The sequence below is a fragment of the Camelus dromedarius genome, chromosome 4 (genome assembly GCF_036321535.1).
Source record: "Camelus dromedarius isolate mCamDro1 chromosome 4, mCamDro1.pat, whole genome shotgun sequence".
Lineage (NCBI taxonomy): Eukaryota > Metazoa > Chordata > Mammalia > Artiodactyla > Camelidae > Camelus > Camelus dromedarius.
Genome location: NC_087439.1, coordinates 79,391,652 through 79,413,309, shown reverse-complemented (window position 1 = coordinate 79,413,309; position 21,658 = coordinate 79,391,652). Strand labels below are relative to the sequence as shown.

At 45.4% G+C, this 21,658-nt stretch overlaps 2 protein-coding genes and 1 pseudogene across 5 annotated transcripts in view; 1 reads left to right on the top strand and 2 right to left on the bottom strand.

Moving 5' to 3' along the window:
* MREG (melanoregulin) overlaps positions 1 to 21,658 on the top strand; it is a 54,396-nt gene that overhangs the window by 24,624 nt on the left and 8,114 nt on the right. The window contains exon 1 of one of the 4 annotated variants that reach the window (XM_064485146.1): positions 14,305 to 14,796. The exons of the other annotated variants lie outside the window; for them this stretch is intronic. Coding sequence (XP_064341216.1) covers positions 14,656 to 14,796 — 141 coding nt within the window. The 5' untranslated portion in view covers positions 14,305 to 14,655. Of the gene's footprint in view, positions 1 to 14,304; positions 14,797 to 21,658 lie in introns of those variants that run through there. 4 annotated transcript variants of the gene reach the window in all.
* LOC135321159 (large ribosomal subunit protein eL29-like) lies at positions 18,900 to 19,999 on the bottom strand (annotated as a pseudogene).
* Positions 18,900 to 21,658, bottom strand: part of NEMP2 (nuclear envelope integral membrane protein 2) — a 41,841-nt gene continuing 39,082 nt past the window's right edge. The window contains exon 10 of the transcript XR_010380686.1: positions 18,900 to 20,031. The gene's annotated coding sequence lies outside the window, so the exon portion shown is untranslated. The remainder of the gene's footprint in view (positions 20,032 to 21,658) is intronic.

Here is a 21,658-nt window from a genome sequence, read left to right as displayed (position 1 = left end):
AGGTGTTGGAGGAAACGAGTGGGAGAATTGAAATCGCAGTTCAGTCTGTATGACCTGAAAACCTGTGTGACCAGAAACCCTGCCCCCATCTCTCTACTGAGCTTATAAAGAGCCTTATGGAATCTTTTTGGTCAAAGTTACCAAATGGATGTGGACTTTCTGTTGAGTAGACTCTCTGGTCTGTGATTTTTCAACCATTCCTCACCCCACACCAACTGAATCCCAGAGCAAACCACTTTGGTGTTTGTTTAGTATCAACCTGTGCTGGGCACTGCATCGTACTGTCGCTGCTTTGAGCATTTTTAACACCTCGGGCACCATTTTGAATACAAAAATCTATCGGATTTACACCAGAAGACATTGTCTCTCTGTGATGTTCTTTTCTATTCCTTGCCCACCCCAGAGTTTTTAAAAAATATCTAAGCATGTTGGATATTAGCATTAAGGTAATCAGTGTTTCTAAGTAGGTAGCATGTCAGAGCTCTGTGTAAGCCAACAGAGTTGGGACAGGAAATATCAGAAAACCAATAATTACTGGAAAATCATTAGATATTCAGGAGGATGTGAGGTGGTGAAAAGCATGCGTTTGGAATTAGCTGGGGATGAGAGTCATACCTCTGCTATGTCCTAAGATGACACTGAATAGTTATTTAACCCTGGGGTGATGACACTGTTTATTGTCCAGTTTGGGACACAAGTCACAAGGTCTTAACTAAGAGGAAAGGGGTGGTGTTAATAAAAAGTATGCCAGGCCAAAGATATAAATGGGGGTTGCCCCAGACAAGCTGGGGTATATGAACTCCTGTTTTAAAAATTGTGGTAAAATATATTTGCCTTTTTAACTATATTTGAGTGTTATTAGTTCAGTGGCATTAAGTACGTTCACATTGTTGGGCAGCCTTCACCACCATCCATCTTCAGGACTTCTCATCTCCCCAGACTAAACTCCATCTCCATTAAACAATAACTCCCTACTACCCCTTCCCCGCCAGCCGCTGGAAACCACCTTCCTACTTTCTGTCTCTATGAATTAGAGTCCTTTATGTACTTCATGTTAATGGAATCATACAATATTTGTCTTTTTGTGACTGGCTCACTGCGCTTAGCCTAATGTCCTTAAGGTTCATCCATGTTGTAGCTTGTGTTAGAATTTCCTTCCTTTTTAAAGCTGAAGAGTATTCTATTATATGTATAAACTACATTTTGTTTATTCATTCATCTGTCAGCGGGCACTTGGGTTGCTTCCAACCTTTGGCTAATGTGAGTTATGCTGCTGTGAACATGGATGTACAAATAAATATTTGTTTGGGTCCCTGATTTAAATTCTTTTGGGTATATGCCCAAAAGTGGAATTACTGGATTGTAGGGTAATTCTCTGTTTAAGTTTTTGAGGAACCACCATACTGTCTCCCACAGTGGCTGTACGATTTTACATTCCCAACAGCAAAGTGCAAGAGTTCTAATTTACCCACATCCTCACCAACACTTGTTGTTAAGATCACCTTTCTTAACCTCCATGCTGATCAGGAAAAGAGCTGATGACTTCAAGTTGATCAGTTTTCACATCCACGCAGAGTAGATAAGAGTTGAAACTGTAAGCCAGTCCCTCCCACTGTGTGTCAGCAGCAACCGGAAGAGGCTGATGTCTGGTAGAATCTCCCTTTGAGCTGCTTGTCCATGGAAGGGAAATGGAGAGGACAGAAAACTAGGGGGAGACTTTTGTACCTGAACTCCATTCTGTTTTCCAAATACTAAAATGCAATGGCCACGCCCTGTTTCTTTGCCCATTCTTTAGATTTTGTCCTCATTGGCCGCCTTCCCCTGGAGCCCCAGAAAGGTAGGAGATAATTCACCCAGGGAACACGTAGGGGTCAGTGACATAGAGAAGATGGACAATGCGTTGGGGGCCTCCAGGAAGATGCAGTGCCTGTGGGAGAAGGGTGGGGAGCTGGCCACCTCCCCCCACATCCAGAACTTCACTGTTGCTGTAATAGATCGCTTCAGCTCTGGGCTTCCTGAGTTACTGTGCTGGTGATGGGGCACATTTCTGGAAGGTAGACCACGCACGTGTTTATCGGCAAGCAGGTGTGGGATAATTCACTGATAGGACTTGTATCTCTCCATTCTTTTTTTTTACAACTTGCATACACCAGTTGAGCCTGAGAAGAAATGGAAACCGTGAAGTTGCCTGGAGAGTTGTATTTTTTTTTAAACTTATAGTTGACTGCTTATAAATTCGAAACACCAGGGATTAATACCAAGTGAAGCCTCCAGTAACCTACGTCAGAGCTGGCTTTGGTTTTCCATAGAGCAAATGAGATCGTCAGAGATGCCTGCCTGTCGTGGAGTCAGGGTGCCTCCTGCACGCGTTACCTGGGCTTTCACGGCAGCCTTTGGATGCAGATGAGCTATTTATTAAAAAGAGAGTGAGAGAGAGACCCAAAGAGGTTTTCGCTTCTTGATCGTGTCCAGAAATGGGCTTTGGACTCAGGGTTCGATGCCCTTCACTCTGGGGTGGAGAAGGAAAGCTACAAAGTTCTGAGCATTTAGGGCAGAATGATTTTCCTTGTTCTTTATTTTAAACGTGAGCAGGAATGATCATGTGGTAAAATCAGCTTATAGGCCTAGAACTTTATAGAAAAAAAAGTAAGACACTTTCCAACCTATTTCCCTCTTCAGGAAACACTAATGTGCAATTGATTTTTCACAGGTGACCTGTGCTATTTCATGTATAGGATTTGTTTCACCGAAAGTTCAGATTCTGCCTGATGTGTCTGTTTATTGGTTAATTTTATTTAAAATGATGTGTCACATTAAATTAAGCAAGCTGGATTGGAAATGAATGTTGTCGGTTCTTTGTACCCACCAAAGTCTAATATTTCTTAGTCTTGATGTTTATTTTGTGTCAATAATAGAGAAAATTCTTTTCTGTTCTTCCCAGAGTCCTGCCTGTCAACTCAATATGAGGGCTAACTGGTTGATCTTGGCATTAAGTTAGAATGTCTGGTTTCATCAAAGTGAGGACCCACTTCCAGTTTCACAGCTATTCTTAGGTCTAACGTGACGGGCGTGTACATGAGGGAGGCTGGTGGGTTGTTCACGCAAAGCTCACAGGCTTGTGATACCGTGGGTGTGTCACTTCCACTGCAGATTTGGAAATCAGCTTTCAGGTCTCTGAACCTGATTTTCTCAGGGCACAGAGAGCTATTTGAATTTTGGGAGCATATTAGTCAGAGAAACAGAACCAGCAGGGTGAGTGTGTATCTGTATCTCTGCATCTCTCCATCTCTGTACCTATGCCTGTATCTATTTCTCTAACTATCTTATCTCATCCTATCTCTAGCCTGTCTGTTTATCTATCAGTCTGTCTGTCTATCTGTCTTTTTTTTTAAGGAATTGGCTCACAACATTGTGGAAGTTTGGTGAATCCAGAATCTGATGGGTGAGGCCAGCAGGTTGGAGACTTAGGGAATAGCTGCAGTTCAAGTTCAAAGGCAGACTTCCTTCTTGTAGAGGAGAGGTCCATCTTTGTTTTATTAAAGCCTTCAAGTGATCTACTCCACATTGTAGAGAGTAATGGGCTTTACTTGGAGTGTAGGCATTTAAATATTAATCTCATCCACAAAACAAACTTCCTAGAGATATCCAGAATAATGTTTGACCAAGTATCTGGGCTCTGCGGTCCAGCCAAGTTGACACATAAAATTAACCATCATAGGGGATTTTACTAAGACTAACCAAATTCACAAGAGACTTTCATATAAACCCAAATGCGTGTACCATTTGGGCCATAACTTGACTGGTTTGTCCAGCCTCTCCCCTATAAAATGAAATATGTAAGGGAAACTAGCGACCAGACTGGACGGTGACTGGGTGACTGGGGAAAAGGGATCAGGTAACAGTGGCAGCTGACATCTACGGAGCACTTACTGTGTGCCCGGTACCACGCCGAGTGCTTTCTGTGCACAGCGTTCGTTGTGTTGTCCTCCAGATGTGACAGCTGGTGCTTTCATCTCCCGTATAAAGTTATTCCTGTTATTTGGTTAGGACACTCTGCCTCTGATGGTGGTAGATAGAGGTTCCCGAACATCACCCCCAGGTGAACAGTAGCCTCAGGAACTGGACACAGGCAGGGATTTGGGAGGCACACAGCAGAATATGGAATCAAGGGGAAAGCAGGATAATGTAATACTAGATGAATCTGTGACTGAGAACAAGGCTCAACGTGAAGAGGCCAGGCAGATACCCACGCAGAGCCGGCAGATTTGTGATGGAAGGGCAGGTCTGTAGGCGGTGCAGTCCACGTGAAACACACAGATTATTGCAAATAGGATGTAGAGCACGGCCAAGGCTCAGCCCGTTTTCCCCCGTGGAACCTCTTGACTCTTTTCCCAGTCGAATAATGACGTCATCTCTGTTGCTGCACTTCTCCGATTGAAGGCACGTTCATTTTCTTGATATATTATTTAATGTATAAAGCTGGACTAAGGGCATAGAAACCATTGAACTTTGAGGACTCTTTGCCCAGACACGCTGTGGCAGCATTCAGTCAAGTTCTACATTTTCCTCTTGGCTGAGACACAAGAGAGCCCGCAGGCAGTGGTTGTCCCGGAATGGTGTCCCTTGGGATCAAAATAGCTCCTTTGCTTCCTCATCAGCCATTTTTGGCCTCATTCACCGTTTTGAGATTCTTTTTAAGGTGGAGTAGCCTAAATACTGAATCTAAATTCCATCAGCTCAGCCTCACCCAGCAGTTCTGCGGGTGACCGTCCATCCTGCGGCTCTTCTCACGGCGTTAAACAAAGATATGTGTTCTTGTTTTAGGAAGTAAAAATCTGGAAATAAAAACATTTGCAGAAAGAACTGGTTGAAAAAATGAGGTAGGATTTATAGGTACAGACTTGGAAAGATAGAGGCATTGGGTGAAGGGGTATGTATGATGTTTTGTTGTTCCGTTTGTGTAAAAAGATACCCCATTTGTATGAAAGCATATGTATGCTAATACCTAGCGATAACATGCCTGGAAGGTTACCCATGAACTTTTTATAGCCTTTGTGACCTCTGGGGAATAGAGATGGGGGGAAGGAAGGAGAGTTTTACTTTCTTATTTCTTTCCTATTTTTTATTTTTTAATGGAGGTACTAGGGATTGAACCCAGGACTTCGTGCACGGTGCATACTAAGCATGCGCTCAACCCCCCAACCCCCGCCCCACTTTCTTTTAATTTTATGGCCTTCTGCACTGTTGAAAAGTATTTTAGACCATATGCGTGTATTGCTTCATATACATATACTTTGTATAAAATAATTATTTCACAGCATGCTTTGTGGTGGCTGCTTCCCTGAGTCTTTCTAAACTGCCTTGTTTTACTGTGGGTGTGTTGGAGAAAGAGGAAGGGGTGGGATGAGGAAGGGAGGGGAGAGAGAGGGAGAGAGGTGGGGCGGAGGGGAGGGAGAGAGTGAGAGTCTATAAGGAGCTGGTGGAGGGGAGCTGGGGCAAGCTTTGATTCTGCCAGAATGGACTGAGGTAGAATGTGCCTGAAGCAGTCAGTTGGTATTTATCTTTTCAACATTCTAAGATTCATCTGATAAATCAGGCTCTGTCTCTGGAGCTCGCCTCCCTTCCAACTGCCAGTGAATTCACATGGTAATTAGCAGAGCTGTGTTGGCCGGCTTCTCCCCCGTCCCTCACCCTCTCCACCACCCCTGCCCCCGCCCCTTCCTTTGATTTCTCTTGCTCATCTTAGAATAACTGAAAATGGCTCTTAATTGCACAGAGCCCTGAGAGCCCTGGATCCTGGTACACTGGGACTTCAGGATGCGAACGTGCTCAACTGGGAGATCTCGGAAGGCTTCCAGGAGTACCCCAGAAGAACAGCTTTCTGCTTTAGGTTGGATGCACGGGGGAAATGACCGCACTTGCCGGGTTCTGATGGGGGCCCAGATCAGTGGCTTCACAGACTTAAAAATCCCCAAAGTGTTCTGGAAGGAGACTGTATTTTTCTTGACATGAAACCACTTTTCCATTTGGGTGCTCAGTCCCTGGGTACCTGTTGTCACATAATCATTGCGCGTGACCATGCCGTTTACCACGCTGGAGGGAGCCATGCCCTTTGATGGTTTTGCAATAGAAGTGGCAGGTCACGTGGCTTATGAATACAAACTGGGTCCACCCTCTTAAAAGAAGTGTGCTGTTTAATTACAAATTAGGTGAGATACAGTCACACCCAGGCTGGCTTACCACGTCCATTGTTGTTATTAAATAACTTGGAGCCCTTTTAAGTGGACCTGAGTCAAAATTCACCTCATTCCTCTTTCCATCAGTGAAGCTTGCAGTAGGAGGCCACACGCAGGTGGGAACCTAGAACCAGAAGACCCACATGCTTCTGCTGCTTAATCAGGCCCAGATGTGGGGCAGGTCATCGGGGAGGAGCAGGGCAGGAGGAAGAGCTTTGCAGAACCACCAGGATACTTTTTGTTTCCTTGTGCAGCCAAGTGCACTTCAGTCTGCTGACGCTGACTTTTTAGTCTTACTTTTTTGCCAGCCTTGGTGAGTTAACCAGAAAGTTTTGAAACCAGGTACAAAGACAGAGATAAATGCCCTGTGCAGTTGAGTTTGTTGTTAAACACAGGACATGCTTTAGGGATGGGAGCTTTTATCCATTGGTCCCTGTCTCTTTGCCAACAGTCACTTCTTAAAGTGTGGGGAGCTCTGAGGACATACTCTTAAGCCATTATCCATCTGCCTCTCCAGGCAGAAGTCTACAGGGCAGAGATGATGTGTCAGGATGCAGTGGACTGTTCGGAGTAGGACTGAGCTACCTAGGGATGTATCTGTGACCAGCACAGTGGGCAGCCTTCACGTGCAGAACCCTTCTCCCCGCCTTTCTGGGGCCCCTGTTGACTTCTGGAGGGCCCTTCCAGGATTCTTCTCATGGTACCTTCTGGCTGTGCCCCCTTTGTTGGCCCCTCACTAAGCTCCCCCCTCCACCTCCCAAGTATCCCATCACTAACATTTTTTTCTCCCATCTTTCCACCCAATTAAATGTCCATCTACTCTGTGTAGGCTCAGCTCAACTGGAAGTTGAAAAGAAGCAGGTGTTAGGTCAGAACCAGAGGAATTCAGTGAAGAGTGTGAATGATTTGAAGGGGGAACTTGTGAACCCAAAACTCATCAGGATTGGTGACCTGTGAGGAAGAGGAGGGGTTTTCTGAGCAGAGGCAGCTCAGCTCAGTGCCTTCCTGCTGGGCTTCCAGGTACATCCATGCATATTGTCAGTGCGGATTTTGGTCTTTCCTGAATTGGGGTTGGAGCAGCCTCATCACCTTGGAAACACTGCCAGAAACTTGTTATCTAAGCCCAGATTCCTAGGATAGGGATGAGCCAGACTGCTTGTCCCGAAGGATTTTGTGGGGCCCAAGGGCTGAATTGTTTTGAGGGGTGAACGTTGACATGAGCTGGCAGTCACGTCCAGCACATCCTTGGATTGCACAAGAGTGTGGACAACGAACCGGGGGTGCCTTGACATCTTCCTGGTCTGACTGAGATTAGGTAAGGCGGGGGCATTTGAGAAATGATCTCCCTTCGAGCCGGCACATCCTCTGCTGATGCTGAAACACTGACTGCCGTTCATACTACTCACTCGGCCTGTTCCTCTGCCCTAGTTTGGAAAGGTCTTCTCTTCCTCTCTTGTTTCTCCTGCTCCTGACTCTTCTTCCAGCCACAGAAAGCTGAGGGCAGGGCTTTGTGAAACAGCCAGGTAGGGAAACGGGCAGAACCTCTGCTTGTCTCATCCACCCTTTCACCCATTTGCTTGCCCGCAGTATTTTCACCTCTGTCTGCTTGTCTTCACGGGAGCATATCAGCTGACACTGGGTGGGAGTTAGTCATTGAGAGGAACTGGCCCAGGCCCAGATGTATGCAGGCTTTGGATTGCTGGGTGTTCAAAAACAGCGTTTCAGTGACGCCTCAGTCCTCACCTTCGTATTTTAATCCATGACATGGTATTTCCTTTTAACTGCTCTAAAGTGTTGGTTGGGGATTAGAAAGCACCTTTGAACATTTAGCGACTGGATAGGCACATGCTGAAATGTTTCAAAATGACGATTTTCTGTTGTGTGGATAGCAGGTGGCATTAATGCTTTTTAACTGATCGTGGCAACTAACACTGCTTATGGCAAACACCCCCGTGTTATAAGGACACCTGTCATACCAGATTAGGGCTCACCCTAATGACCTCATTTTAACTTGATGACCTCTATAAAGACACTATCTCCTAATAAAATCACGCTCTGAGGCACTGGAGGTTAGGACTTCAGCAAGTGAATTTGGGGGGGCCACAATTCAGCCCATAATGATAGGCACACCAGTGATGGGGTTAATAACAGTCCTTTTGTTTGGTGGTCAGCTGTAGACCCTGTGGGTATTGCTGTGTTTAAAGGGTCTGCCCTCAGGGGGCTTACATTCTACTGAGAGGAGACTGACAACAAATTAATACAATGTAGGTTGTGTAGGGGTAGAAAAATTTTCCCTTCCTTCCTTCTAGGTTCTTTGGCTGGTCTAGTAATTAAGTCGATATAAGACATAGTAACAGGAGGAAAACAAATTTAATTCTGTATACATGGGATTCCCATAAAGATACGAAGACTCAGAAGGCAGCCACATAATGGAGACTCATCAACCATCCTGAGCGAAGAAAGCGTGTAGGGGTCTAGGGGTGCAAAGGGGAGGAAAGCCATTCACAGGAAGGCAGCAGAGATGTTTGAAAAATAAAGGTTGCCCTGTGCTGCAGATACGTTTCTTAGGTAAGAAATGATTACAGGTAGAGGCCTCCTTTCCAGTATAAATTTAGGCAGTTGAGGGAGACATCAAGAGCTTTTCTTGAATCTGCTGAGTTTTGATTACCTTTAGCTCAAAATAATCCTTAGGCCAAAGAGACATGTTTTGGGGGTGACAAAACCTGCTCCCTTTCCACTGTGATAAACACTCTGAAGAAAAATAAGACAATATGAGGGTCTTCTGCCCATTTTGGGATTGGGTCGTTTTTTGTTATTAAGTTGTATGAGCTGTTTACTGGATAAAGGAGTTGTCGTATATTTATACAATGGAATACTACTCAGCCATAAAAAAGAATAAAATAATGCCATTTGCAGCAATATGGTTGGACCTGGAGATTGTCATTCTAAGTGAAATAAGCCAGGAAGAGTAAGAAAAATACCATATGATATCACTTGTATATGGAGTCTAAAAAAAAAAAAAAGACACAAATGCACTTATTTACAAAACAGCAATAAACTCACAGACATAGAAAACAAACTTACAGTTACCAGGGAGGAGAGAGGGTAGGAAGGGTCAAATTGGGAGTTGGAGATTTGCAGGTATTAACTACTACATATAAAATAGATAAACAACAAGTTTATACAGTATAGCACAGGGAACTAAATTCAGTATCTTACAGTAACATTAATGAAAAAGAATATGAAAAGGAATATGTGTATGTGTATATGACTGAAACATTATGCTGTATACCAGAAATTGACACAACATTGTAAACAGACTATACTTCAATTTAAAAAATGGGGGAAAAAGAAAAAAAATAAAAGACAATATGAGGGGGCAGAAAGAGACTCTGGGCTGAGGAGCAGAGACCTGAATGAAGCGGGGAATGAGCTGCATGAAGGGTGTTCCAGGCAGAGGGAACAGCACATGCAGAGGCTCCAAGGCAGGAATGACCATGCTATATGCTGGGATATAGCAAGGAGGCCAGTGTGGCTGCAGCAAAGGGAGCAAGGGAAAGAGATGCTCTCATGCTCTGATGACAAGGTTGAGTAGTTCTGTCTTGTAACCCCTAAAATATGTACTATCTGGCTTGAGGCCATCTAAGCTTTGCCTTTGGTTTAGTGCTCAACAGACTTGGCTCAAATGCTTGTGTGGATTTAATTTATCATACAACAAGGGTGCGTAACCCACCTTTTTGAGGAGGGCTTCCCCACGTCCACTGCTTCATGATACTTTGGAAGACGACATCCTCTTTGGAAACCGAGAGACTCTTCTAGCCTTTTCATTTACGGGTGCAAAACGTTTTTCATTTACTGGTGATTTTTTTCTTTTGAAAAATGCCTATACAATTATCCGTCATGTGAGATTAGACAGAATTTTTAAAAAATACACTCATTTCCAAACATGTTAACTGTACCACAGATTAGTGCCACACCATTCTTTTCCCTTTATATTCTGGGGTTTTAAATGCAGAGGAATTGTTTTACGGGCTTTGTTTGAATTAATTAAAGCCTGCCATGTTGATAAGGAAACAGGCCAGATGACTGACAAGGCAAAAGTCTTGAAAACTGGAAATGGCTGCCGAGTTTGGGATTCACCAGGCTCCTCCCTAAATGGTTTGTCAAAGTGTCACCCATGGGTCTATAATAGCCAGTAAAGACCAGGGTAGTTAGGGGGCGGGAAGATAGCTCAAGTGGAAGAGTGCATGCTTAGCATGCACCAGGTCCTGGGTTCAATCCCCAATACCTTCATTTAAAAAAAAAAAAAAAAACTGGGGTAATTATAAGCCATGTGTTAACCAGCGAGTTTCTAGGCAATCACAAGACTGCTTCTACCTAAGCAATTATCTCGCCTGAGGCTGTGGCATTACGTCATGCCTGAGGCTTTGTTAGAGTAACCTCCAAACACTTGAGTGGGGGAAGCAGCATCTGGGGGCTCGGCTGAAGATTGTAGAGGAGTAAAAAGTGGATAGCAACTGAGGTACTGGAATGGCAAGGAAAAATGTTTACAAGGCTTGAATTTAAATGATAACTCCCAACTGTTATAGGAACCCTACTGTCATCGACAGGTGACATAGAGAGTAAGCATTTTGTGAAAGGGTCAGTGTGACGCTGGGTTGTGTTTGTGAGGGTGTAACTTGCTGGAAATGTGCTTGGAGTGATTACAGAAGTTGTTTAGTTTACAGCTCATGTCTTTAAAAGGGTAGAGATAATTTAGAGAAGGCATTAGAGTAGACAATGAAAATACAGAAAGACTAGATGGTAGAAATCAAGCTATGGTGGAGAGGGGGGTTGAGCAAAACACAGATTGTCAAATCAGATTGACATGGAGCACAGGTTTTACCTAGTATCAAGCTTCACTGGTACTTTCAAAGACCGAATCGAGAGACTTAGGAGAAGCAGAGAGAGGCTGGGACATTGAGACTGCCTCCCTAGGACTCCGTCTGTCCACAGGACACGCACCTCTGACTCAGAATCCTGGTGGGTCTCAGTTGAGTTGTCTGTACTAAACCCTTGCTGTATTTGTGTCAAACACTTTTCCAGTATGTTGCTTGCCTTTGTATTGTTTTTTTTCTTCAGGTATAAAAGTTTCAGATTTTTACACAGTTAGATGACATACTTCTCTGTTGTCTTTTAAAAGTACTAAGTGCAAGACATTTGTCTAGGTGTAGCGATCAGTTAAGTGGGATCATGGGTATGAAAGCATTTGTATAAAGTGAAAGACACACTATCGACACTAGGAGCAGTGACTCCTCACCTCCACTGTCGCCTGGAAAGAAATCACTGCCCTTAAGGACACACCCAAGAATGTTTCTGGTGGAGTTTGCATAAAGAGGCGTCCCTTTGCAAACTTTGCCACATTTCATTGTATTTACATTTACCGCACTTTCCGATTCGGAGGAGCCACACTCCAGGGGCTCACTGGGCATCCGTGACCAGTGGCCGCCGTATCACACAGCACAGGGCTAGCCACACAGGGGCAGCCAGACCTCTGAGACATCCCCTAGACTCTGGGTTCAGACAGTCCGCTGTTACATCCAAGCCTGCCCCAGTGCTTTAAAGAAGCAGCCTTCCTCAACGGTATACACTTAAAGAAATTGGCTGTTTCTATCTTGCCAGAAATTCAAGTCCCCCTTTCCTCTCCATGAACAGGAATTTAGTCTTATTATCCTTTGCCTTGAGTGACAGCAACTAATTTTCTCTTTTCCCTGTGGTGGCCTGAGCAGCAGAGCTGTGAACTGGTTCCAGCAAGTCGATTGGGAGTAACAGTGCCACAGGGAAACACCAAGCCCCAGTTGTTCCCGCTGGCGGCGTTAGCCAAGTCACACCCTGCATTTGGTCTTCCTCCCACCTCTAAAGCTGTCTGACTTGAACCCCGCAAATCAGACAAAACTGACTTGAAATCTCTTTGCTTAACAATCCCTGTTTTGTGGCTTTGCCGGCACACTTTTGCAGCCAGAGCTGCAAGCTATCCCTTGGCTTAATCTGGTTAAAACCAGATAAAGAATTAGGTCAAAGGCCTCTAGCTGCAAAGCAGTCTGTTTCCAGAACTCCAGCGGAGCTGTGGAATAAAAATAAGCAGGGAGAGTTGGAAAAGCATTATTGGTGTTTGCATTTGACTTGTTCTAGGTCAAAATTCTAGCTCTGGTTCTAGGTCATAATGCAGGAGCTTGCAAAGGGCAACAGGACTGCATGAGCACCCAGGGAAGGATGTGCCTTTCGGAGGTGCCCCTGGGGGTCATTGCAGGATGATACTTGGGGTCTGAGGCTCTGCATGGTCTGTTGAGTCGAACCACCCAAACCGCCAGACCTTAGGAAAATTTCACTTTATTTTCTTCTAAGTGTTAGAGCATCTGGCTTCAGTGCAGCAGGTCACCCAGCTGAGGCCCCGCTTTCCCTGGGATTCGGAGAAGAAACCAGAAGAGAGCTCCAGAAGGTCAGAGGGGAGGAGACCCAGATGCAGATCTGCAACCCAGAGGCTTGTTCTTATCTCTCTGGATTGGTGGGTCTCAGGAGGCTGAGAGAGAGAGAACCACATCAGAGTTTGACCTCCCCAACTCAAAAGGCTCATTTCCATAGGCCCTAGTTACCAACAGATAGACAGCAAGTGTCCCGGTGAGGTGAGCTGTCTGGCCTACAAGGCCAAGCCTTGTTGGGAGCTGTTGGAGGGCCCTCCAGATTCTGGAGCCCCCAGGGACTAAGTGCCAGGCGCCTGGGCACTGGGTTCTTCTTGGCCTCCACTCCCTACCCGCCCCCTCCGAGGCTCATCTAGTCTGTGGTCTGTCCTCTAATCCACTGAGTTTCTCTGCTCTGTCATTTGATCTGCGCCGTTTGGGCCGCGGTGGAAATAGAGGGCTGAGGAGTGGAGCGCCGTCTAGGAACAGTGACATGCAGTCCTGTCCCTCCTGCTCACACGCCGTGTGGGATCAGAGAGAATGGGCTTCTGTAGTCCCGACAGAGGATGCCTGTCCTGGGTGTGTGGCCTTGACACTGACACAGCTCTGAGCTTCCTCTGCATAATCACCTCCCTCCCTGCGCCCCTACCGCCCCGGCCCCTCGCACTGGGATCTGGTTGCTGGGCAGTGAGGGGTGTGTGGCTGGCGGGGGGCAGCTGGAGAGCAAGGTGGGGGCCTGTCTGTCTTCTGGACCCGAGCGGCCAGGCCAGAGCTGCTTTTGGAATGGAAGTCCCTGTACGTTATGTTCCATTTCTCTCATTGTGTCCCAGTTTCCACGTTGGTGGAGGGAAGGACAATGTAATGAGCTAAATTTGTGCTTAATTGGTGCAGCGTAGAGTACTGAGAGGAACATGGGTTATGGAGTCGGACAGACTTTAAAAAGAAAATTTACTGAAGTAGAGTTGATTTATAATGTTATGTTAGTTTCAGGTGTACAACAAGTGATTTAGCTATACATATATGTATATATTTATTCTTTTTCAGATTTTTTTCCATTATAGGTTATTACAAGCTATTGAATACAGTTCCCTGTGCTCTATAGTAGGACCTTGTTGTGTATCTATTTTATATATAGTAGTGTGTATCTGTTAATCCCAGACTCCTAATTTATACCCCACCACCACCCTTTTCCCCTTTGGTTACCACAGTTTGTTTTCTATGTCTGTGACCGACAGACTTGAGTTTGAATTTTAGGTTCCCCACTGAATAGTTGGGGGGTCTCAGCCGAGTTGTTTAACCTCCTAGGGCCTCACTTGGCGCCATCTCTAGAAAGACCCATCTCGTCGGATTTTCTGACGGATGGAAAGATACGTGTAGAGTGCCTGCCTGACAGAGCAGCCTCGATACCTATGATTCCTTAAAGAGCAAAGTACTTCTCAAATATCAAATGCTTGGTCAGGCATTCAGGTAGAAGAGATGAGTGAATGACTTTGTTTTACTTCTTCTTTCTTGAATTTATTCTGTCTCCCAAAGATAGGAGAATCAAAATATCTGGATTATATAAACCTGCCTTGTTCAGCATACATGTAGAGTAGATGCCAAGTGGCTTTTTCTGATAAATTTAATGCTGCTTTCTAGATTCAAAGCAGAATCTGTCACCAGCAGAGGGTGGCCCTTTTATGATTTGTCATATTCATTTGAATGCAGCCAGCCCATTGGAACACCTGCTGTGTACAGAGGACTGTGTGGGACTAGGGTGAATCCAGGTGTATCTGCGGAGCCCACTATTTGTAGTGAAAGAGACAGTGCAAATTCCTATATAACAATATCGTGATAGTAACTACAACAGTTCCCGTAAAGAGGCTGAGGAATTTTAGAAGAAGAAGCAGTTACTTTAACTGGTAAGACGACTTCTCAAAGTGGTGGCGTTTGAGCTAAGCCTTGAGGAGTGACTAGGATTTAGGCGGCGGTGGAATGAGGGCATGTATGAACGTGGTCAACGGCACCCAGGGTCAAGGTGCCCTCCAGACTGGACTGGGGGGCCCCGTGGCCGGGGCACGCTCTTCGGGACGAAGCTGGAGCGTCAGATCATGGAGAGCCTGTTTGGACTGGAACTTTATTCCGTGAGTAGCGGGGAACAGCTGGAGTTCTCTGGGAGGGAAATGGCCCAGTTTGGCCTTTAGGAAGACGGCTGATTGGGAGGCGACTGGAGGAGTTAGCTTCTGGAAGCAGGGGGACCATTACTGTAGCTGCTCAGGCCAATTAAGGCAAGGCGGTCGAAAGAGAAAAGAAGGGAATCTTGTGACAGAAGGAGAAGCTACGGGACTGGGTGATTGACTGGGGTTGAGAAGGTGGGATTGAAGGGGAGTGAGCAGCTGGCGACCACGTGTCAGAGGAGTGTCAGAGGGCAGGTGCTGGCTTGGTGGGGGGTTAGGGGGTCAGACTGGACTCTGTCGGATGGCTCAGTCAACAGCCCATCCACATGGAGGCATCCGGCAGAAAGGGGGAATTGGAGACCTGGAGCTGAGGCAACAGAAGGAGACTGGGGAGTCACTGGCGGGGAAGCAGTGGCTGCAGAAGCTGGGGCATCAGGGGAAATTATCCAGGGAGGTGGCGAGGACAAGACCCAAGACTGAGGCTGGGGAAAGTACTGCACGAAAAAAGGAGTAAGAAGAGGATCCTGCAAAGGGCGAGGGGAGGGGGAGAGGGAGGGGCTCAGCTGAAGGAGGTCCTTTAGAGGCAGCAGATCCTGAATCTCAGCCGTCCTGCTGGCTGACTCCAGGCAGGCTACTGGGCGCACCTGTCCCCTGCGGGGTGGGGGGCTGGTGTCCACGACGGGCGCTGTCCTGAGGGGACACTTAGTAGATGCTTATTCCTTTCCCCTTCCCTGCAGAAACCTGAGGAAGCACGCAATGGGGCCTGGGGAGGCATGCTCAGAAGGGGTGGCTGCCAGGGTTCATGGCTTTGGGAAAGGACTGTGAGACACCCCTGTTCAGTCACTAGTGAGACGAGGAGGTGGGAAAGTAACTCCGGCACTTTGGGTGGGTAACAGATCTGAGGAAGGCTGACTGCCAGGGGCTGGTGAGTAAGGGGATGAGAAGGAAGTGAGAACAGCTTAGTGGGAGCTGAAGCCAGTTGGCAGCAGGGTGGAGGAGGGAATCCAGCTTCGGGAAGGAGCAGGGTTAGTGGGAAGGGCGTCGTGGCTGCTGCATCAGGGAAACCAGCTGTCCTCTCGAGAGCAGCAAGCTAGTTCCTTGCAGAATCCTTTTCCTCTTGGATTCAGCCTCTGAGGGTCAAGCTTTTGGGTGTTTGTTCAGAGGTGCCAGCTCTGGAAGGAGGAAGCCCACCACACGAGGCAGGGAAACTGCAGTCTGTCACTTGAGCCTGGAGAGGCCTTGGCTGGCTTTCTGAACGAGGCCTCCCTGTGACCCTGTCGCTCACAAGCCTAGGAGATGGGGGCCGCAAGCTCTCCGGGGACTTTTCCCGGGGAAGGACAACACTGTGGCTGGCTGCCTTTTGAAATGAGAGATGGGGCATCAAGAGGAAGTGCCATGGGTAAGTCTAAGAAACCCGGGGCTTTTCTCAGCCCTGAAGCCTGGAGCCCAGTTTCAGAAAAGTCGGGGCAATTTCAGGCTCTCTCTGTTGCAGACAAGCACCACCCGGTCCAGAACATTGGCCTTTTCTCCTCCATCCTCAGAATATCAGAGCTCGCTTGGAAGCTTCTGCCACCTCCCCACCACCCACCCCACCTTCCTCTTTAAGGGAGTGGTTTTGCCTTTGTCTCACTCCTCCAAGATGAAGTGGGGATGAGATGGACAGGAGGGCGTGTAGGGGAGGGGTGGGGAAGGTGGGAGGGGGTGAGATCCTTCCACCTGCTCTGAGATGGGGGAGACAGAGCCGAAGTCCCCAAAGGAAGGACCGGAGCAACGTCCCAGGGAGTCAGCCCTTGAGAAAGGCATTCTTGGACTTGGTAGCATTCTTGGCCAGAGCCTGGGAATATTCTGCTTCTAGAAAAGTTTTTCCCAGGATTTCAACTGTGTTTTCTTAGTTGCTCCTTCAGGCTGGTCTCTGTTCTGATCATCTGCTCTTTCGTCCCCTTCCTACTGACTTTCCTCCCTTCCTACCTTGCTCATGCGTGTCCCCCCACCTTCCTGTTTGGAGAATCAGTGTGGACTGTGGCGAAGTGTGTTGCCCCTACAACCGGGCTGCCTGGGTCTGAAACCACAACTCCTCACTCACTGGTGTGCACGCTTGGGCAGGTGCTTCGCCTCCCTGAACCTCATTTTCCTCATCCTTAAGATGGTATAATAATATCCATCTCATAGAGTGACACATCGTATTGTGAGAATTAACTGAGTAAATACATATGAAGAGCTTAGAGTAGCACCTGGGAAGTAGTAAGTGCTCTGTAAACACTATCCGTCTGTCTGTCTGTCTGTCTGTCTCTATCTCCTTTTTCATAAATGCCTTCAAATTCTTTTTGGATTTTGCCAAGTGGCACAGAAAAAAATATATTATGTTGAAAGAGCCTATAGAAATTGTATTTCTAGAAATCATAAATTATATAGTATATTTCTACTAAAGTACAGAAATTCTAACTTAGAGTTCCCTTACCGGAACTCTCAGTTAGAGAGTCTTCATGCTGGATAGAAAGTTCCTTCTAACACTGATTTTCTTTCTTGTGGCTTCCATCAAGACTAACCGGTCTTAGTGGAACAAGGAGTAAATAAAGTTATTAGTTATTGGTTCCTGTCATTAGGAGTAAATGAAAACACATCAGACTCTTAGGTTGAAAAAAGTCAGCACCGCCAGAGGACCAGGTGCAGGGACGTGTCTTCCACATGAACTGCTGCTACTACATTTCGACCTATAGATTTTACTTCCTAGGTCTTATTTGTTATATGTTTCAAACCATCATCACATTCCGCGTATTAGCTATCTCGGCTACATTTGTGACCTTTGGCTTCATGAAGCCGAGCCCTATCCTGCATTACTGAAAACCTCCCTCCAGGCTGACATCAGCCGTTTTGAGTCCTCTTCAGCAGCTGCACAACTACCCTGGTCTGCCTTATCTGTTACATGTTTCTCTCTGAAAAGCAAACATGAGAGTCTCTGTTAGAGGCTCGTTAAAATCCAGATACACCCCCACCCCTGGTATTATATGTCTTCCTCTTTCTTACCTGGTATTTCCCACTACCTACAAAAATGAAAGAAAACTAAACTGGAGAAGCAGTCATGATGATTTTTCTATCTTTTAGAGAATCTCTCTTCATTTTAAGTTGAAAGTAGCATAAGATGATGTGAATTAGTGAAAGTTGAAAGCAAAGGGGTAACTATTACATACAATGTCCAGAGAATTCGTTTTACCAAAAGGCTCTCTCTCAAGTAAAAGCGTTTGGCTGCTCTTCATTTTGTAATGCCCTAATTTAGATGTTTAATTTTTGTAATGCAATATTATAGCCACAATTGTCTGTTATCTTTTTTTAACTTCAGTGTTGAGTTGAAGTGGAAATTCCCAAAGGGGTGTAGATACTGCAGGATACATGTAGGTACTTAGTACTTTTTGATGGTGATGTTAGAAAGATACAACTAGGAAGCCAAAACATTTTAAGGCATTTTCTAGCTTTAAGGCACATTTAGGAAAATACTGTAATTTTTGGGGGGACTATTTTCTATAAAACAAATATATATGTTTATTATAATTTTATTTGTCTGTACCAGATGGTCAAAAAGTCAAGTTAAACAAGGATTTGGAACCGTATATTCTGGTACAGAATGATGGCTAAAATATATTATCAAGTGAAAAGTACAAGGTATAGTATGCTACTATTTATGGGAAAAAAATGGAAGGCTCTAGGAGAAATTGGGAACATTTATTACTTGTAGAGAGGACACTGGTGGCTGGGTAAAGGAGCTTTCAGTGCTTTTTGAATTCTGAATCATGTGAATGTATTACCTAACTTAAATTAACAAATAATAAATGTATAAGAAAAAAGCTGGATTGGGGAAGCAACAATAAGTAGTTTTTTAAATTTCCTTTTTTTAAGGGTAAACAGGCTTTGGAGTTAGATGCACTTAAGCGTTGAATTCTGGCTTGACTGCTGCTGGCAAATGAGTGTGGGGAAAGTTCTATCACTTTATTATAAAATTTGGGAAAGATCTTCTTGGCGTTACCGAAAAATTGGCCCCTGAACCCTGAAAGGCAAATTCAAACTCGGAGACAGAGTTTGGGAACAAATTAAAAGCAGCTTTATTGTTTTGCCAGGCAGAGGGGAGTCACAGCAGGCTAGTGCCTTAGTAACTGTGAATCCATCATGGGGTTGGGGCTTGGTGATTATACAGGTGAACGGGGACGGAGTGTATCAGTGATAATGAACAATAGAGTCTTTTACAAAAGTTTGTCTTGTGTCACGGGAACTTCTGGTGGTCTGTTAAGTAGGTCATTGCCTGCAGCCTTCGCGTTATCTGGTCTGATCCCTCTGGTGTCACAGGGGCTTTTGGAGGATCTGGCCGTTCCTTCAGGGTTATCCTTCCGTGACCTTCTTTTTGGAAAACAGCTCCTAGGTTTAGGTACAATTATTTAGGGTAGGGCATAACTCAAAGAAAGCAAATTAATTAATCACAATAAATTCTTAAAGCTGCCTTAGCATCAGGGAAGCCATTTTGTGACTCCTTCATTGGCTGGGTTTTTATACAGATCAAATATGGTAAGAACCATTTTGTTTTTTTCTTTTTTTTTTTTGGACTGACAGATCCTGCCTCAGGTTTATCTGTACAAACAGCACAGGTAGACGTGAGCTGCATGCAGACAGCAGCCCAGGGGTCACACTAGTCCTTATATCCTCACATCAACAGATGAAAGCCTCTACTGTGGAGCCTTTGTGGGAGCCTGGGCGCCTTTGGGAGCCTGAGCCTGAGCTGCAGCTGCAGCTGCGGCCTTGGTCTGAGCCTTGTCCTTGGCCTCTGGCCGGCAGAGCCTGAGACCCTTGGCGATGTGGGCACGAGCATGTTTCCCGAGCTTGGGGTGAGCAGTGCAGGCAGGTCGACTGAGCTTGCGGCTGTTGCCCTTTGGGATCTTGGGCTTGACCTCCTTGGGCTTTGCCAGAGCCTTGACAGCTCAGCACGTGCACTTGTGGCCTTGGCATTGTTGGCCTGCATCCTCTTCAGGCCCTTCTTGTTGTGCTTCTTGGCAAAGCACATGTTCCTCAGGAACTTGGGGTCCACCCCCTTAAGAGATTCGTATCGTTGTGATCAGGGTTTTTTGATGCCGTTTCTGTGTCATTTTCGGGACTGGTTGTGTGTGGTGTGGTTCTTTGACTTGGCCATGTCTGCACCGGAGCCGTGAGTTCCTGAATTGCCTGGGACCGGAAGAGAAAGAAAAGAACCATTTCTTAAAGTGTAGTTTGTGATTATCTGATCTTAGGGTATGGAATGAAAAAGATAAAGAAGATTTAAGACTGGGTATGAGCATCTTCCTCTGAAGATTTTTTTTTTTTTAACCATCCAAGAAAGATAAAAGACAAGATCATCTCAATGCTAGGTTCTAGATGGTAAATAGATTTTAACTGAAAGTTATTATGAATCAAAAGTTAACTTTGAATCATTAGATCCAGTCAAGAGGGTTCAACATGTCTTTGCAATTAAGAGAATTGAGTATTAAACCAGTAATTGTTAGACCCCTCTTCTCTGGATTTTTGGAGGAAATTCGCCATGAAATATAAGCCATTTCCTCTCCCCTGTTAGAACAACAGTCTTGTGAGAGTTGAGAAGCTCTGCTCTGATGGGGAGAGTTCAGGGGAGGCACCATAAAGCAATCCCCGGATGCAGAGAAAGACTGCTGTTGTATCTGTGTCATTGTCTAAGTCGCCCCTGGGACAGAAGGATTGAGCCATCAACACTGCATTCTTTGTAAGCCATATCCATTCCTACCTAAATAGGCCTATATGCTGAACATTTTCCCCCAGGGTCTAGAGGTGGGAAAATATGAGACTCATATTTTGTGGAGTATTTATAGTTACCTTTTTGTTTATGTACTCATTGAGTGGGCTCTGTAACATGAATCTCTCAGATCCAAGGACCAGAAAGAGGACTCCAGTTGTCTAAACCAGAATGGAATTAGCTTAGATAACAGAATTCCAGAAATAGGACTGACTTCAAATGAGATTTAATCGTGAAGCCCAGGATGGCCTCAGGCTCTACCTCTCTGTGATTCTTTCGTCTTGGTCCTCTTCTGAGTATTGACCTTCTTAAGCTGGCTCATCTCACTGTAGTAAAAGCTATGGGAGCATTTCTGGTTTTGGTACCCTCACACCCTGTCCTGTCGGGGAAGAGAGAACACCCCTCCTGATAGTGTCCAGAAGTCTATGGATTTTGTTGCATCTCATTGGCTTGAGTTGGGTTACGTGCCCATCTCTGAGCCAACAGGATATACTGGTTGGCTTAAGTTATTGAATTTCAAACTTTGCACCCACCTCAAAGGATTCCTATTTCATTGCTCTGGGAGGAGGATCCCCTGCATTGGTATTTTATTTTATTTTATTTAAAAAAATTTTTTTGTCATTGTTATTTATTTTTTTACTTTTTTAAAGTTGAGTTATAGTCAGTTTACAATGTTGTGTCAATTTCCAGCGTAAAGCACAATTTTCAGTTATATCTGAACATACATATATTCATTGTCTCATTCTTTTTCACTGTGAGCTACCACAAGATCTTGTATATATTTCCCTGTGCTATACAGCATAATCTTGTTTATCTATTCTACATATGCCTGTGTTTTGTTTTTTGATAGCAGCCTTCCTAGTGAGTGAAAGGTGATGTCACACACTTTTGGGGGTTGGGGGGATAATTAGGCTTATTCATTTATTTTTGGAGGCAGTACTGGGACCTCGTGCATGCTAAGCACGTACTCTACCACTTGAGCTATACCCTCCCGCTCATGCACTGGTATTTTAAAATATTCCCTATTAGTTCTAATGTACAACCAAA